Source organism: Camelus ferus, chromosome 6, assembly GCF_009834535.1.
Source record: "Camelus ferus isolate YT-003-E chromosome 6, BCGSAC_Cfer_1.0, whole genome shotgun sequence".
Taxonomy (NCBI): Eukaryota; Metazoa; Chordata; class Mammalia; order Artiodactyla; family Camelidae; genus Camelus; species Camelus ferus.
This window is the reverse complement of record NC_045701.1, coordinates 62,005,913-62,023,572: the sequence shown is the minus strand read 5'-3', so window position 1 is coordinate 62,023,572 and position 17,660 is coordinate 62,005,913. Positions and strand designations below refer to the sequence as shown.

General features: G+C 35.7%; 1 protein-coding gene across 1 annotated transcript in view; it reads right to left on the bottom strand.

Moving 5' to 3' along the window:
* The window catches only part of SYNE2 (spectrin repeat containing nuclear envelope protein 2), a 289,020-nt gene that overhangs the window by 191,162 nt on the left and 80,198 nt on the right, over positions 1-17,660 (bottom strand). Inside the window, 9 exon segments of the mRNA XM_032482160.1 lie at positions 96-260; positions 1,570-1,757; positions 2,016-2,094; positions 3,586-3,748; positions 4,595-4,707; positions 5,312-5,476; positions 10,600-10,737; positions 12,687-12,788; positions 14,948-15,048. Of these exon segments, the coding sequence (XP_032338051.1) occupies positions 96-260; positions 1,570-1,757; positions 2,016-2,094; positions 3,586-3,748; positions 4,595-4,707; positions 5,312-5,476; positions 10,600-10,737; positions 12,687-12,788; positions 14,948-15,048 (1,214 nt within the window).

Sequence of the window (17,660 nt, the reverse complement as noted above, 5' to 3'; positions counted from 1 at the left end):
ACTGGGTTATTCACCTTAAATGAGTCAACTGGATATATGTGAATGATGCCTCAATGAAGCTGTTGCCAAAAAATAAAAAAACCCAAAAAACTTACAACCTGAGTTTTTGTAATAAATTTCCTCCATCTTTTATTCAGCCTTCTCAGGTCTTTGGAAATAGCTGATCCAACTTCATCATTGCTGGCTTGAATTAAGAAATTTCCCACTTCATTTAAGGTAGTATGTTCTAGATTCCATTGGGAAAGTGTCTCAGAGGGAACCTATATAACATATAAGCAATGTAATATTTTAATGACATAATATTTATCTTTCTATTACCCATAACAGAACTTCACCAAGGTTGATTGTAAGCAAAAGTGAGCGTGAGGATTTTGCAGAGATTCTGACCCTCCCTGTTGGTTTAGCGATTCTTTTCTAATCACTAACTGGCACCTGTAATCACTCTTGGTCCTGGACTTTTAGGAAGCATCTGATCTTCTCTCTCTCTAAGTGGCTGATGAGCTTAGAGCAAAGGTTCTCAAACTTTCTTAGTTCATGGCCCCCTTAATGTCTCAGTAATTTTTTCAAGGATTCCCCAGCCCAGAAGAATTACCTAACAGTTCTCATTTTTCAGTAGTAGAGTCCAAGCAACTCGGTAGTAATTTGTGTTATGTCCAACAGACAGATGTTGCTATGTTTCCCTCAAATTATCTCGAGAGTTCTCTTTGGCAGATCAGGGCACCTCAGCAGAGTTTGGAAATTGCAAGGCTTAAAGTGTTATTTTCTCAAAGAAAGGTGAATTTTAATAAAAGACTTTCCATGACAGAAGAACTGTTGAAAAGCCAAAGATCTGAACTTCTGTTACCAATACGGGTGCCAGGGAGAAGTAATGACTCACTAACCCCTCAAATATTCTTTTTGCACTCATACAGGTACCAGAAATTTTACTTTCATATAAACAGCCTGTTTTTTGTTGAGTAATTTCAGTTTCTATTTGGAAAATGTTTAATCTGAGAGGCTGTCTACATTCATTTGCAAAAGAGAAAACAAATGAAAGAAAGAAAAACTACCTCAGACAACAATCATAAACACATTATTACACAAATAGCAAATGAAGCAGCCACGAATTACACCAAAGTTTCTTCTACATTTCTCCACATAAGTCTAAGGTATTTTGTTGTTCCTCCTCTAGAAAGTCTGGAAGATTTTAGAGCTGAAAGGTATTCACCCAAATGGGGAAAAAAACTTTCTAAAACATCAATTTATTTTCAGTGTGCACATAAGCTAGTCAGTATTCCACATCTTTTATTTTCTTTCCAAAGAACTTAGCAATATATCTTCCAAAAGCTATCCTGTGTATGTGAATTATACTTCAACAAAGCTGTGTGTGCGTATAAAACCTATAATGAGGAGAAAAATTCCTTTAAGCAATTGTGTGAGAATGTTAAACTCTTTCCAATACTTTGCAGAATTTTTCCAACAGTCATGCTTACCCTTTCCTGGCCTCTCATTTTTGGATTGAAAACGAGGGTCTCCAAACAAAACAAAACACAAAGTAAAATTAAGCAGATGCCATTAGACTGAAAATACCTCTTTAATTTGTTCCTTCTTTGTTTCCTCAAAACAAGCCTTTAGTAAGCGAAGGTTTTCCACATAAGTAGCCCAACATGCCAGAACTTTCTGTAGAGTGGACTTCACATTATATATATTTTTTCTACACATGGAAAAATGATATTCCACCATCGTATACTGTTTAGTAATATTTGGATATTCCTCAGCTATAATGATAACAAGAAAGTAATTTTAGAAAAGTTTCTCATTAATAAAATAATACTGCTAAGAAAAATATTTGCATACTAATTGGCAGTGGTGAAATAAATACGTACTTTAACAATATTAAAATGGATGCAAGAATTTTCCAAAGAAAACACATATGGTAAACCAATTTCTAAACACTTACGGTATAAAGAAAATTAAACAAATGAAATGCTGTTAAATGACAATCATTCCATTGAAAAGTAATTATATAGCTTTACCCAAATCCTTATGAATTTCTTCACATTTTTGAAAAGAAGTTTCAAGTTGAGCTAGGAACTCTTTTTCTTCAATAAATTTCTAGTGAAAAAAAAAATAAAACATACTGATAGTTTTCACTTTTTAAAATGTGTCAAGAAATACAGATAGAAACATAAATACACTGATGAAGCACTTACGCATCAAAATTTCTTTACAGTTTTAATACTACGTGTTTTGGTAGGAAAAGAAAAGTAGTTCATGAAGAAAGCTAATTAAGGTCTAGGAGACAGAAGTGTATGAACAATATGTGGGTATGGGACCTGACAAAGTTTATCTTAATGTAGTGATGTGGTTCTTTTTTAAAAAGTTTTGGGAGGGATTAGATTTATTTATTCATTTATTTATTTAGGGAGGTAGCAGGGATTGAACCCAGGACCTTGTGCATGCGGGGTAAGAGCTCTACCACTGAGCTATACCCTCCTCTGGTGATACAGTTCTAAAATGGTTTTCCTTTCATGAGAAAAGGCAAGTATTTATAGCGATTTCAAAATCTCTTACTTCACATATTTATCAATATTATATAATTTGTATCAGTTCCTCTTTATTTCATGTTTTTATTAATACTGACTAATTTTTATTTGATATATTAGAGTATGTTATAAATAGATACCACCCATAACACAAAAACATTTGAGAAAGATGATTAACCAAATTATTATGTGTCTTATGCTAGCAAATTCTGCTATGGAAAAATAGAGAGTTAACTAAAAACTCATTTATTAGACACTTTTCATGTACTGATGGTATGGCATTTAAATGGAAAAATGAAAAATCAAAGTAGGAAAAAGAAATTAAAATATTTAAAGTCTAAGTTGGAATGATGCTTTCTGTTCAGGAATGTACAGTGTTTAAATCATAAATTGTAAATAAATCTCTCTTCATGTTTTTCAACTTTTGCACTGAAATTCACAATCTTGGGGTTTTCGTTTTGGACCTCACTCCAAAAAGAGAAAAACAGAAAGAAGGATAGTAAGGCCTAACTGTAGAAAAGACACTGCTAGGATGCTCTAGTTTTAATTTACCAAATAAACATACATATTTAAATCATTTGCAGCATCTTCCCCTATAAATTGCAAAAGCTAAACCCCTCCCCCAGAAAAGTCTCAAGACAAGACACATTGTTTCTCCCACTCTTATAACTTGAAAGGCTAAGATTAAAATATTCTAAGGAAAATTTCATTTTTGAATAAAACCATGAATTTGAGTGGGGAAAAATGTCAAACAGGAGGTCCAGTAAGTGAAACTAAGAACTTTTAAAAGGAATAACGTTGAAACTTTCTCTATTATGTAACAGCCTGGTTAACTCAGTCTCCCCTGTTGTGCTAAATAATGTTTTCTCTTTCTTACTCTTCCTAACGTCTGTTATTGGACTACCTGTAATTCTTTTCTCCAGACCATATTTAAGCTAATGAAAGCTACCAAGAAAACCCATCTCAAAACCTGAGAAGTAAAGGGAAATAGTGTCACAGAAAAATGCAAACCCAGCACCATGGAGAACAGTTGTCTAAGACATGAAATAAAGCAGCTTACATGCCAGTCTTCCAGCAATAATTCCACGGATTCTTTGCTCCCGTATTTGATGTTCCAAGCAACCAATTTTGATTTCACTTCATCTAGCAAAGCAAGAACTGAGCACTTATAGTAATGAAATTCTAGAAGTGGAATGAATTTTTTCCCCGAAATATTGTTGATTCTGGAAGACAGTGCAGGTTTTAGAATTTAACTTAGTATTATTGGCCAAATGTGAGAAATCTGTTTGGCATTTTTTAAAATACTGGGGCTTTAACTTTTTCTTTTATACATATCGAACTCAGATGTATCCTCAAATCTTTTGTTTTAAAGAAACAAAAACAAACATTGTGACGAGATATAAAACAGATACTTCTAAAGACAAAACAACCTAACAAAACATTTTCTAAGATTTAAGAAACTGTTCCCCCATTGAGAAATTCTCTAATAACATTAATCTCTAAAATATTTTACTAAATGTGAAAACTTCCATATAACTTAATGCAACTATAATTTCAATGTTTACATATTAATAGCTTTCATTATTAAGGCTAATACCCTCTTAATATCATTCTAATAAGCTGCTTATGAATAATGAGAAAAGAGAGGATGATGTAGACAACCATCAATTACATAACCTTTATATTTGTAGCTTTTTTGAGTTTATAAAGTGCTTTCATATACCTCCTCCCATTTTACCCAGGTTCCTTGGGGGGACATGAACAGACTGTATTTACAAATGAGGAAGCATGCTCAGAAACACACAGTAACTTGGACAAAACCAAGATACAGAGCTCAGTTTATGACTCTCAGTCCAAGAACTTTTTCCACCACCACATCCTACCAGGCAGTAATAGTATGTTAGCATGATATAATGTTACTATCATGTAAAACATCAAGGAACTGTTAGCAAGATTTAAAGACCAATTGTCAGAAATTATCCAAAAATCTGTATTTTCTGGCCCCCGTTGCCCCATGTTATTGCTTAAACATGAAGGTGTCAGCAGTTGTGAAAGGTACTGGTACAAACCGTCTTTTCATTTCCTCCAGTTTGCTAGGTGGTACCAACGGCAAATGTTTTTCATCTCTATTTTCAAATGCCAGGAGAGCATTCAAATGACAGTCAAATTTATCCATCAGACTCTGGAAAGACATGAACCAGATTTATTGCCAAACATTGTAACTGAGGGTTTGTTAATCTCACTTGCTCCTTGTGTGCATTGCATCTTTTTTCAAAAAAAAAAAAAAATCAAAAAGCACTTTCTTTCTCTAACTAAAATTTTCTGAACAAATATTTTCATCATAAATGTTTTAAACTGGAACATTTTACAGCGAAGCAGACTGCAGTTTCTTTGGTAAAAGCATTATCAAAATCTTTTGATTTTAGATGGATTTTCCATTCCTTTATGAGCTCCAATGCTATAAACCTCACATATCAAATTCTTTCATATCATTTTAGGGAGAATCCAATCTCCCACATTTTAAAAGTCTCCCCCCTTCTTTTTTGTCAGACTTTACAGCTGCCTTAGAACTTACTGGACTCTTTTCTTATTGTTTCCACCTTAAATTAGCACAACGCTCATAAAGAAAGTGAAGGTATTTTCTGGGTCCCAAAAATCCCCAGGGAAATCATCTAAACCATCCTCAAAATCCCATTCTATTTCCTTCCCTTTCTAGCACAAAGTCTTCCAAAAGAACAATGTCTAACACAGTATAGATTTTTCCGTATTTCTTTTTCTTTTCCAACCTTGAATAAAGTCATTTTCTCTTGAATTAGGGCCATGGCTTCACGGTAATCCTGGGAGGCTGGCAAATCTTCATCTAGAAGCTCCTCTATCTCCTGGAGCCAAGCTTCGATTTCATTGAGGGGTGAGGGCAAGATATTATTCAAGTCTGTTTTCCACACATTAATCTGAAAAAATAATTTTAATTTTCTTCAGTAGACATTTTTCTAGCTTATTTCTTCACATACAGTATGTCTAATTCTTTAAAGAATTCTTTAAAATAAATTCTTTGAACATGGTATATTTAATTCTCTAATCCATTAGTCAAGGAAATCGTGATCAACAAGTTAACTTTTTAGTTCTAGGTATCATTTGGCTAGCTGCCAATTGAGAAGATAAATTTGTTTAAAAGCTGTAGAAGAGGGCACAAGAATAAATACAGATGTTTTCATAAATCCATAATTGGTTATGGGAGGGAAATCAGAAATATTTAAAACATCCCTCTAAGCAGGGGTAGACTATTGTATTAAATGACCATAACGTGTGATGTTGTATGCCCTTGCGTTTTCTGACATTACAACTATACTTCGCACGCAGATTTGTATTTTCCTCACTAGCCCTAATCATATATTCATATTCGATACCTCTACCATATCTCCTGAGTATCTGTCCTTCACCGAAGCCCTCCCCTAGTCCAGCCAACTCCCGCCTTCCTCAGCCTTCCCACCCTTCCCTACGGGCACACGTGAGTCACACAAATGCCAACTACTCACTTACCCAAACACTGACTGCACTCCCACGTCTCCCTTGCTGCTCCTGCTACCTGGATTTTCTCCCTGCTAAGCACTGTCAAAACTCACTCACACATTCATTCATTCAGCAAATATTTATGAATTGTGCTAAGAGCTAGGTAGAAAGACAGAAGGCTTCTGGAGTAGAGAAGAGACTTGTGGGGGGTCACACACCACCGAGGGCTGTGCCGCAGTTATATGCACACAGGTGGCAACATGGAGGCACCTTAAGTATGTGGGCTCAAAACTGAAAGTAAGAAATGGAATAACATATGACACCAATTTATACAGCTTAAAAACACATGGACACAGAAATACAATACTGCATTTTGCAAGAACGCAGAAAACAAAAAGATACCCATTAAGCACATCACGATGGTGGGCTTAGGAAAAGGAGGATGGATGGAGGGTATTGGTATAAAAGAAACAAATACACAATTTAACAAGTGGATAAGAGTAGAGCCTTGCCCAGACCTATGTACCATGAAGGGAACAGTAAGTTTAACACAACCCTCTCCACCTGAGGGTCAACCAGACAAATAAAAGCCATAGCTCTTGCCTGAACACGAAGTGGGGGAAGCAAACAAGTACAAGGTCACAGTAAAGCATGGTCAACAACATAACAGAGCTGGGGCCAGGGAGGACTCGGAACAACACCAACTCCACACTGATACTGAAAGTATGAGTTTTAAGTCTGTATTTTCTCTTGCCATTATAGTTCTACTAAATGAGTTGTCATGATTCTTAGAGTTAAGTTTGCTTTTAAATAAAGAAGAAGCAAAATTAGGTTATTTTTTCAAGAATCGGGTTATCTGATTCATCATCAATTTTGAAAAACATTTATTGGGTGCCCACTTTATGCAAGGCAAATATCAAAAAAAAATCATTTAATCAACCACCCAAGTACAAAGATGTTAAATGAAGACAAAGTTAGGCTCCTTCAGGGCAGTAAATGGAACTGTTGATAAACTAGAAACATTAAATATTATAGTTTTTGCATTTCACTTTGCTTTTTTTTTTAGCTTTATTGAGGAATAATTGACAAATAAAGATGTAACATATTTAAAGTGCACATTATGGTCATTTGACATATATACATATCGTAAAAGGAGTCTCACCATCTAGTTAAATAACATATCCATCATTTCACATATTTATCTGTTTTGTTTTTTTTTTGAGAGCATTTAAGTTCTACTCTCTTAGCAAATTTCAATGATATAATACAGTGTGATTTATCAACTATAGTCACCATATTTCATATTAGATCTTCAGATCTTATTCATGTTACAGCTGAAAATGTGTACCCTCTTACCAGCTTCTCCGTATTTTCTCCACCCCTCAGCCCTGGACAACCACTTTTCTACTCTCTGTTTCTGAGTTTGACCTTTTTTTTTTTTTTTAAGATTCCACATATAAGTGATACCATGTAGTATTTTGTTTTCCTTTAATTGCCTTGCAGTTGTACTTTCTCAAAAGGCATATGGCAAAAGTCAGCTCTACAACCCTAAATCATTAACTATATGCCATTAGGCCTCCAGTTGGAAAATAATGGGAAAAAGAAGCTTTCATTATTACAAATTTTTAACACAAGCAAGCTAGCATGTACTTTTATTTTATATATATATGAATTATTTGTGCATTTGCCAAAAAATAAGCAACCCTGCCCCCAGAAAACTGGCAAATAACTGAGCTAAAGAGAAACAAAGAACAATACCTCTAACTCGGCTGTTACTCTTTTCAGCTGAAAGAGAGCTGTACATATTTTGAATGAAACCAGATGTGGGCTTTTGACTGAGGGCTGTACTCTGCAGAGCAGTAGGAAGAGGAAAGACAGAGGCAATGTTTACCTTTCATTCCTCTCCTTTCACTCTTAACAGAAAACTGGTTCCACATTTTCTTTCTCAGTGTTGGAAATTACTTTTGAATTTAGATGAAAATTTACATAAGACTTGTCAGGTCAAAAATAACATAATGTTGCTATTTCCTATAGCAGGCCTAAAATGAAACCATTTATTAAGATGCTTTGAGATATTTGTGTCCTTAAACAACTGAACGAGAAACTGTCTGGACAGTATTGACTGCTACACAACCTGACGACTTTAAAATTAGTAAGTCTCATTTTGCAACATCAAGAAAATGAGTGGGATGCTACCTAAGGAATGGATTTTCAAGCTACTATCAATTTGTAGCACTTAATCTTGCAAAATAGTTCTTTTAATGGTTTTTCTCATTACTTTGGGTGATTTTTCTAAATCATATGCAGTAAAATTAGGCTGGGCCTCTGTGGCCTGGAACAGCCTGAACTGTACAGACAGTATCTTCTTCCTCTCCTCCCACTTTGTTGAGGATGCATTAACAGAGAGCTCCTGCCCTTCACGGGGGTCAGGGTCAAAGCTGTGATCAGAACAGGAGCTGAAAATGCACTGAGCACTGCCACTCGACAGGAAGATTTCTGGAGCTGCAATAGTGCTTCAAAATCAGGGACTCTGAAAGGGTGGCTTCTTTAAGTCACTGTGCTAGTGTTGAACACACTACACAAATGGTGCGATAAATGTATTCTGACAACAGGCTGTGGCTCCTGATGGCCAAGAGACCTGAGCAGGAACTGGCAAACTTTTCCAGGGCCAAAGAGTATTTTTGACTTGCAGACCACACAATCTCTGTTGCAACTCTGTAAATTCACTAAAAATCACTTAATTAGCCATTTAAAATGAGTGAATTCTATGTATGTACATTATACCTCAACAATAATGTTTCAAAAGAACGAAGGCAAAATTAAGGCATTAAGACCTTGGGGGAGAATACAGCTCAGTGGTAGAGTGCATGCCTAGCATGCATAAGGCCCTGGGTTCGATCTCCAGTACTTCCATTAATAAACAAACAAAAAAACAAACCTAATTACCACCCCCCTCAAAGACATTAAGACCTCAAAGAAAACTAAAAGAATTTGCCATCCACAGACCTGCATTATAAGATAAGTTAAAGGAAGTTTTTTCAAGCTGAAATGAAATGAGTTCAGGTAGAAACTCAAATCTTTAGAAAGGAATGCAGAACAATGGAAATGATAAATATCTAGATAAATATGAAAGACTAATTTTCCCCTTAACTTCTTTAAAATATATGACTGTTTTGAGAAAAAATTGATAACATGGTCTTGGTGACTTTAAAACATAAGTTTGTGTCATTTATATATTTACATATAAAACAGTGAAGCATAATGGATGAAAGATTTGATTGCAAGATTTGTACATGTTATAAGAAGCTGTATAATAACTTAGAAGTTGTAGAACTTTAAGTAGACTGCAAAATTTTAGAATGTAATTGTAATTCCACTAAAAATATGAAAGGAATAGAACCAAAAAGCCAATGGATAAATTAAAATGGAATTCTAAAAATATTAACATAATCTAAAACAAGACAGGAAAAGAACAAATAAAATACAAAAAACAGAGGGAATAAACCAAAAAAAAAAAAAAAGAGTAAGACAGTATACCCAAATTGAACCATATCAATAATTATACTACATGTCAATGTCTAAACAATCCAATGAAAAGGCAGAGATTGTCAGAGTGGATAATAAAGCAAGATCCAACTATATGCTGTCTATAAGAAATGCACTTTAAATATAAAGACACAAACAGGCTGAAAGTAAAGGAGGGAAAAAGATGTGCCAAACAGTCAGCAAAGGAAGAATAAAATGATCATATTGACATCAGATTAAGCAGACATCAAGAAAAACAGTCTTACCAGAGATAAACAGGAGTATTTCATAGTGGTAAAAGTGTCAATTAAGGAAGACATAACAATTATAAATACACACACCTAATAACAAAGTCTTAAAATACATGATGAAATATTTGACAAAATTAAAAGACTCTACAGATTTTAATAGCTCTCTCTCAGAAATTGACAGAAAAGTTAGACCAAATGTCAGTCAAGACATAGATAATCTGAACACTATCAATCACTCTGTCTTAATTGATATTTATTGAATACTATGCCTAACAACTACAGAATACAAGTTCTTTTCAAGTGCAAATAACATGTACACTGATATATACCATATCCTGGGCTGTAACACAAATCTCAGTATACATTTAAAATGACTGAAATTATACAGATACATTCAGACACACATACCCACATTCATCCTTGCACGTTCTCTCTGAGTTTGTCCCTAATCCCCTTCAAGCATCTACTGATAGTGACACATGACACGGGTCCAAAGTAGAGAGGAGGCTTCAGGTCAATCAGAACATGGATAATCTACTGCACAAACCAAGAACTGCTGGCAAATATAAAAACTGTGGATAAGCCTGTAATTTCTCTAAATAGAATGTTATAAATTCCTATTTAAATATCAACAACCACCCAAGCAAGACCATGGAGAAATATAAAAGTGCTCTCCCAACTTCCTGATGAAGCATCTGCTCTTTCACAGAACTCCTCATGGGAGTCTAAAGTGCTCATCCAACGAGCAAAGCTGCCTCGTGAAAACGTGCTAGTAGCGTAACAGTAACCTGGTAGCTGAGACCATCCCAGGCTTCTTTTAACTGTAACTGATCTTCATGCAGCTCATCTGGATTCCTTCTTATCAACAGGACATCCAAAAAGGGGTTTTTTTCTTCATTGAATGACTCCAAGAAGGAGAGCAGGCTCTACAAATAGAAGAGTATTTTAAAGACTAAAATGTTTAAACCAGTTTATAAAATGCAATTCGCTATTTGACAGTCCATAGCTGTAGGTTATATTTAAATTTTCACTTAGAGAAAGGTAAAATTCAGGATTCTCTCACCGAACCAGTTTCTTTCTTCAGTGCAGCCTCGTGATCTGGGAACCCTCATAGTGACATAGGTCACAGCGTGTGTCTCATGTCACTATTGTTGGATTTCTACTGGAATGGAGCAGCAAGGCCACCCGGCCCTAGAGGACCAGCCATGATGCCCCACAGAAAATATGAGTTTGTTTGTCCTCCCCAAACATGTGTTCACAACAAAATAAGAATGAGTGGCAGTGAGAATTATATGACAGCAGTTATCATGTCTAAGTGATCTTTGAAGTGTCCATGATTAACTGCACTTGAACCAATTCGTCCCAAGTCATTTTATACAGATTTCAAAAAATGCTTTGTCTCTGTCCTCAAAAATTTAATTAACAAAGCTTTCCTTGGTTTGTGTTTGAGATATTGGTGTGAGTCATCAATTCCATAAATATTGTTTGAAAAATCACCCCTAATTATTGGCAGCATTTCTAATTACATTTTGTGAACAAACTAATTAATGGAAGAATTGAAATAACTTCATAAAGCCTTTAAGAAACCTGAATCTGTGTGGTACATTAATAAATCAAAGACATATGCGAGAGGAGGGCACTTCCTGTGGACACTGAGCATCCTGTCAATGAAAAATATCTCAGGCCACAGCTAAGAGGGAAGCCCCAGAAGCCTATGTAGATCAGATGGAAGGAAGATGAGAATGTCTAGGCCCTTTCTTCCCTAATGGCTCTAAACCGAAAGGAATGGTGTGGCCAGAAAGTCACACAATCCACTGAATGTTAGTGTTGGGAAGGCTGGATTCATCCAACTCCCTCCCTTAACAGATAGGGGAATGGAGGCCTAGAGGGGCTAAGTGCCCATGAGAGTATCTCCTTACCGAGGATGGAGAACGGGTGGGGAGCACAGAGTTGCATAGACTGAGTATTAAGAAACAGGACTGTGGAACTTTCACTGTGGCTTCTGTTGGCCTCTTTCAAGATGATGCAGGAGAAGCAACAAGATGTAAATAAAGGCCAGGGCTTTGACGCTAGACTTCATTCACATCCTGCCTCTACCTTTCAGTAGCTATGTAACTTTGTACAAGTCACTTAGTCCCTCTAAGCCTTGCTGTCTCTATCTGTAAAACTGGAATAACAATACCACACTCGGCAAGATGTTGTAACATGTAAAACGCTTGTCAGCAAGGTGCCTGCTATGTAGCCTGTGTTCAACATGGTGACAGTAACATAAGTCATCACTCCCCAAAGGACCCTTTGGTTGAAACCCTGTATTGTGATTCTGGGATGGCTCCATTCCTGAGTTCCTAATCTTTTTGCCTTCAATATTCATTCGAAGAGCAGGTTCTGCTCTAGACCGGGGATTGGGAAGCAGAAAGACAGCAGACGTAGGCTTTGTGGGCCACGTGGTCTGTGCTGCAGCCTTGAGAGAAAGCAGCCACAAACAATACTTTAATGGGCAGGACACTACTCTAATAACAAGGTGTTTACAAAACAGGTGGTGGGACCCAGAGACCAGTCTGCCAGTCCCTACTCTTAACACCTTACTCCTCAAAGCTCTGTAAGGACCAACAGCACCATCCAGGAGCTCGTGGGAAATGCAGACTCTCAGGCCCTGTCCCAGAACTACTGAGTTAGGATCTGCAATTTAACAAGATTCCCGAGGTGATCCCAATGCACATTAAAATTCTAGAACCTCGATCCCTAGAACTCAGTGCTAAAACGTGGAGTTAATTTAGTATTTAAATAATTAACTCTGAAAGACTTTTTTCTAAAAACATCCATTACTTTCCTGAGAGTAAACTACAAATAAATTGCTGTTTAAAGTCATACTTACTTCATACTTGTTAGCGTAGGTCTCACTTTCTGAATCCTTTAGCATTTTCTGTAGTTTTTTCTCTTGCAGAGTTAACCAGGCCATAGCATCTTTCATCTTTCCCTATAATTCACACACACACATTTAAAACTGTATCTTAAATAGACTTGGTGATTTTTTAACAATAAAATTAACAACTGCAAACATCAGTGAAACAGTGTAATCATTACACACCAATGACTCATTGTGCCAAAGAGGAATTTTGCTTGTTCATTTAACACCTTAAATTGTAAAATGAATCGAAAGCAGCATCTGAACATAACGTGCTAAAGAAACAGGGTAAGCAAGCCTTTATATATTTTTTTGATTTCTTCACTTCCAGCATTATTCAATTTTAAAGAACATTATTTGAAATTACTTATTTATAATAGGCATTTCAGAATACTGCTTTCCAATAAATCTAAACATGGGTTAAGCAAAGAAACATTTACATCTACAAAATACACTAACATCAACAATATCTTGAACAATTTAAAGATCTCAAAAATAACACTACTAAAGGCTTTGGTTAAGCTATCATATGGAAGTGAGCAACAATTTTTTCTTCTTTAGATTCTTGTTTAGGTGGTTAGCTTGCAAACATCTGGGGGCAAATTTTACTGCTGGAGGATAAAGCAAAATAAATTACACCTTATGTCCATTCTTTTTTGACTTTCTTTTACTTCATTCTATTAAGCAAGAGTGCTGTCTATATATTTTTGCATCTGATTCCATGAATAGTTGAATTTTTAATTTTATTTTTAATAAGAAAATTAATTAGAAAAGAGTAGCTCCTCAGCAGGTCAGAAATGAATGACCTGCATTGTGAGCCTGAGTTTCAGCTTGAGTCTCTCTGCCAGAGTCAGCAACAATCTGGCTTGGTGCCTCAAACATAACAGTTGGAAAAACATAGGCCTAAATTTGTCAAAGAAAATGCGATAACATGACTGCATGTTTACAAGTCTGAGGAAGCAGTTTAAGTAAATTTTAAAATAATATTCAAAAACATTTCACTAAATTCATAGCACTCATTTATCTTTAGAGAAGCAGAATAAATGTTTATTTTCAGCTCAGTGATTTTTATGAAATTTCCACCCACCATATTTTGTGTCACTGACTGAAAGTCAAAGGGAGAAAATGAAGAATCAAATGGCAACCTGATGGTAATTCAAGAGTATCTCAACAAACAAGGGTTAAGAGCAGAACACAGAGCTTCTGTCTATATGAATTATATGATTCTACTTACATGAAGCTAAAGAATAGTTAAGATGGAAGCACGCTAGAATTAGATTGCAATGACAGTTGCCCAACTCTGCAACTACACTAAAACCACTGACTTGTAAATTTTAAACAGATGTGAATTGGACCTCAATAAGGCTGCTAAAAATTACAATAGAAAAAAATCTGAAATCTCTAGAATTTTTAAAAAGCCTGCTAAACTTCATTTATCTTATAATAGTGCCTATCTAAAAGTTGTTTTACAGACTCACAGACATAGAAAACAAACTTGTGGTTACTGGGGGGATAAACTGAGAGTTTGGGATTTGCAGATACTAACTGCTATATATAAAACAGATAAACAGCAAGGTCCTACTGTATAGCACAGGGAACTAAATTCAACACCTTGTAATAGCCTGTAATAAAAAATATGAAAAGGAATATATATATATATATATATAACTGAATCACTATGCTGTACACCAGAAGTTAACACAACATTATAAACTAATTATACTTCAATTTAAAAAAACTAAGAATTATAAAAATTTACTGAAATAAATTTTTCAAAAAGATGTTTTAGATAATTTAGCCAAGTTTAACAAATTACCAGTTTTAACTTAAAAAAAAAAAGGAACAAGCAAATAGTAAAATACATTGGCTGTGTAGGGTGGAGGAGCACAGACAGGAAAGAGGCACGAGGTAACAGAAATGCTTCACATCATGATTAAATTATGCTTTAATGCATTTATCAAAACTCACTGAACTGCACATTTACGTTCTGTATGCAAATTATCCCTCAATACTAAAAATTAAACCATTAGTGGGGTACAACAAAAATGAGTGTGATTTGGACTTACAAAGACATGCTTGGGGTGGGGAGGGTATAGCTCAATGGTAGAGTGTGTGCTTAGCATACATGAGGTCCTGAGTTTAATCCCCAACACCTCCATTAAAAAAATTAAACCTAATTAACTCCTGCCAAAATAAAATTTTCAAAAAACTAAAATTAAAAAAAATAATACCTGGGCTTTATTTCCAGTCCCAGGTGCATTCTTTGAATACTGCAGAAACTGGGCCACGTAGGTCATGATGGACTTTTCATCAGGATTAACAACATCCACATCTGCAAGACACGTCACACTATCAATTAGCTGGAGATGTGATTTATTGTAATCAATACTCAGAACAGGCTGTGCCTTGAAATAAACCAAAGGAGTCACCAGCTATGCAATCTCTGCTTGTTCACCCTTGTTCCAAGACTATGAAGTGGTTAAGAGTTTAGATCTAGAGTCATACGGAGCTGAGTTGAATCCCGGCAGGAGTACAAGCACGGCCTCAGTTTCCTAAAAATAAAATGTCACTGTGAATGTTGCATGTATGAGGGCCTAAGCAGTCAGAAATGGTGGAAAGGAGAAAGGGAAGCCTTCCTCTTTCTGGTGACACTGGAGAAAGTCCTCCAGGAGCACAGGAACATGGAGCAGCTAGAATCCACTCCTGACATGCTGGTCTCAGCATATAATAAATCACAAAGAAGAGATTGCAATATGTTACAGACCAAATGAACACATGATTTTAGGATATCTTTTGCTATGTTGCCAAAACAAACAATGAAGATATTAACAAGGAAGTCTGTGCTTATTTATTAATTCAGTTAAACGCAATTCAGCAAATAACGATAGAGAACCAACAAATGCAGGTCACAAGCAGGATATGTAAGGCTCAGTCCTTGCCATTATGGGCACTTATGTCTCATCTCTTCATTCAACAAGTAGATACTGGAACTTTGTGTAGATATTAGATGCCTTAAGACATTATCTGTCCCTAACCTTGCAGTTAGAAGAAAAACAAACAAATACAACACACTATGTATGCTTTAGCAAACGTATTTACTGGGCCCAATGGGTTCTCTAAGTCCACTGAGGGAGGAAGTGAATATAATTTATAACCAAAGAACAAAATTCAACGCAGTATGCACATAAAGAGTATCAATAAAAAGCCAGGACTGAGGTTTCCATAAGAGTTTAAGTTATTCCATCTTTTACTGAAAAAAAAAGTATAAATATAAAGAGATACATAGAATAACAATACTGACTTGACTGGATACCTCTTATTAAAATTTTCTCGATGTTTATAAAGCTGTGCATAATGGTTAAATGTGTTAACAAAATTATGTCAAAAGAGAACCCCTTTATTCAAATATGATTGTGGTAATGGTTTACATAAGTAATCATGATGTATTTCACATTTTTGAGCTATTATTTAAGTTTTATAAAATGAATTATGGGCAATCATTCATACAGTGGAAATTTGCTTTCATTAAATTGTCTATTCCACTGGTTGCCTTGTTATTTTCACATGCTAAAATAGAGAAAATATTTTACACTAATAATCAAGACTTGCTGAATCACAATGAGAGAAGTATAAAAGAAAACAGAAATAGGGAATATAGCAAAACATGGGGGGAAAATGAAGAAATTTTTAAAAGATAATAACAAGCAGAAAGGAAAGAGAAAAGACAAAAAAGGGAGAAAAAGAAGAAAGAAAAAAATGAAAGAAGAAAAAAACAAGGAGATGGGGGAAAGTTAAATAAGAATTTTTAACAAGCAATATGAAACCAAACAAATGACAAACCTGATATATATAGAAATATGGAATTATTAGGCTAACTGTGAGCTTAGGAATATCACCTAATTAACTCTTTTTAAAAACAACTGAGGTCCAAAAAGGCTAGGAACCAGTAGCAATGAGCACACCTAGCACCCAGATCTTGGTTTCTAATACCATTTTCCAGTAAAAGGAACCAAGACTCCTTGGAGGAATGGCTGACCCCAAGACTGCAGTAGGAAATACACAAGATGAGCCTGGAGCATCTTGTAGTGCCAAAAAGCAAGGAACTGCCCCAAAACAAATAAGCCAACCCCACACTGATGGGGATATGTCGAAGGAGCATAGGAGCCAACTGAGAGCCAAATGGCCCAATGGCCAAAACTTTGAGGTTTGAAAAAATGTTGTTTAATTTGAGCAATAAAATAAAGTAGTACTGGAGTACAGCCCAAAGTATAAAATAGAACATCCATGAGTCTATATTAATACAAATAAATGGCTGGATAAGGAAATAAATGGAAAAGAACAGGCAGATCTCCTGTGCAGAATCCCAAATAATTTACATGGATAACCTGCCCTCAAGGAGAGTGAGCGTAACTCTCCTAATGTGGGCTGTGCACAGCGACTTTCTTCCGAAGAGTCCAGTATGGAAAGGGGGGAAACAAAGCACAACTTCACAGAGGGGTAACCTGACAAACACCACCTCGGCCAGGCGATCAAGGTCAACATCAACAGCGACGTCATGTCAACAGAATGAGAAAAAGCGTAACAGATTCCAGCAGAGAGGCATCCCACAAACACCTGCCCGGGCATCTTCAAAATAGTCAAGTCATCAAAACACAAAAAAGTCTAAGCAACTGTCACAGTCAAGAGGAGCCCGAGGAGATAGGCTGACTAGATGTCATGTATCCTGGATGGGATCCTGCAGAGAAAAGAGGCATCAGGGAAAACTAAGAAAATGTGAATGGAGTATTGCCTTTATTATAATATATGAATACTGGCTCACTGACTGCAACAAGCGTACCATACTAAGATAAGACGTTAACAACAGGGGAAACTGGGTGTGGGGCATATGGGAGCTTACTGTACTCTCTTCCCAGTTTTCCTGCAAATCTAAAACTGTCCTAAAAA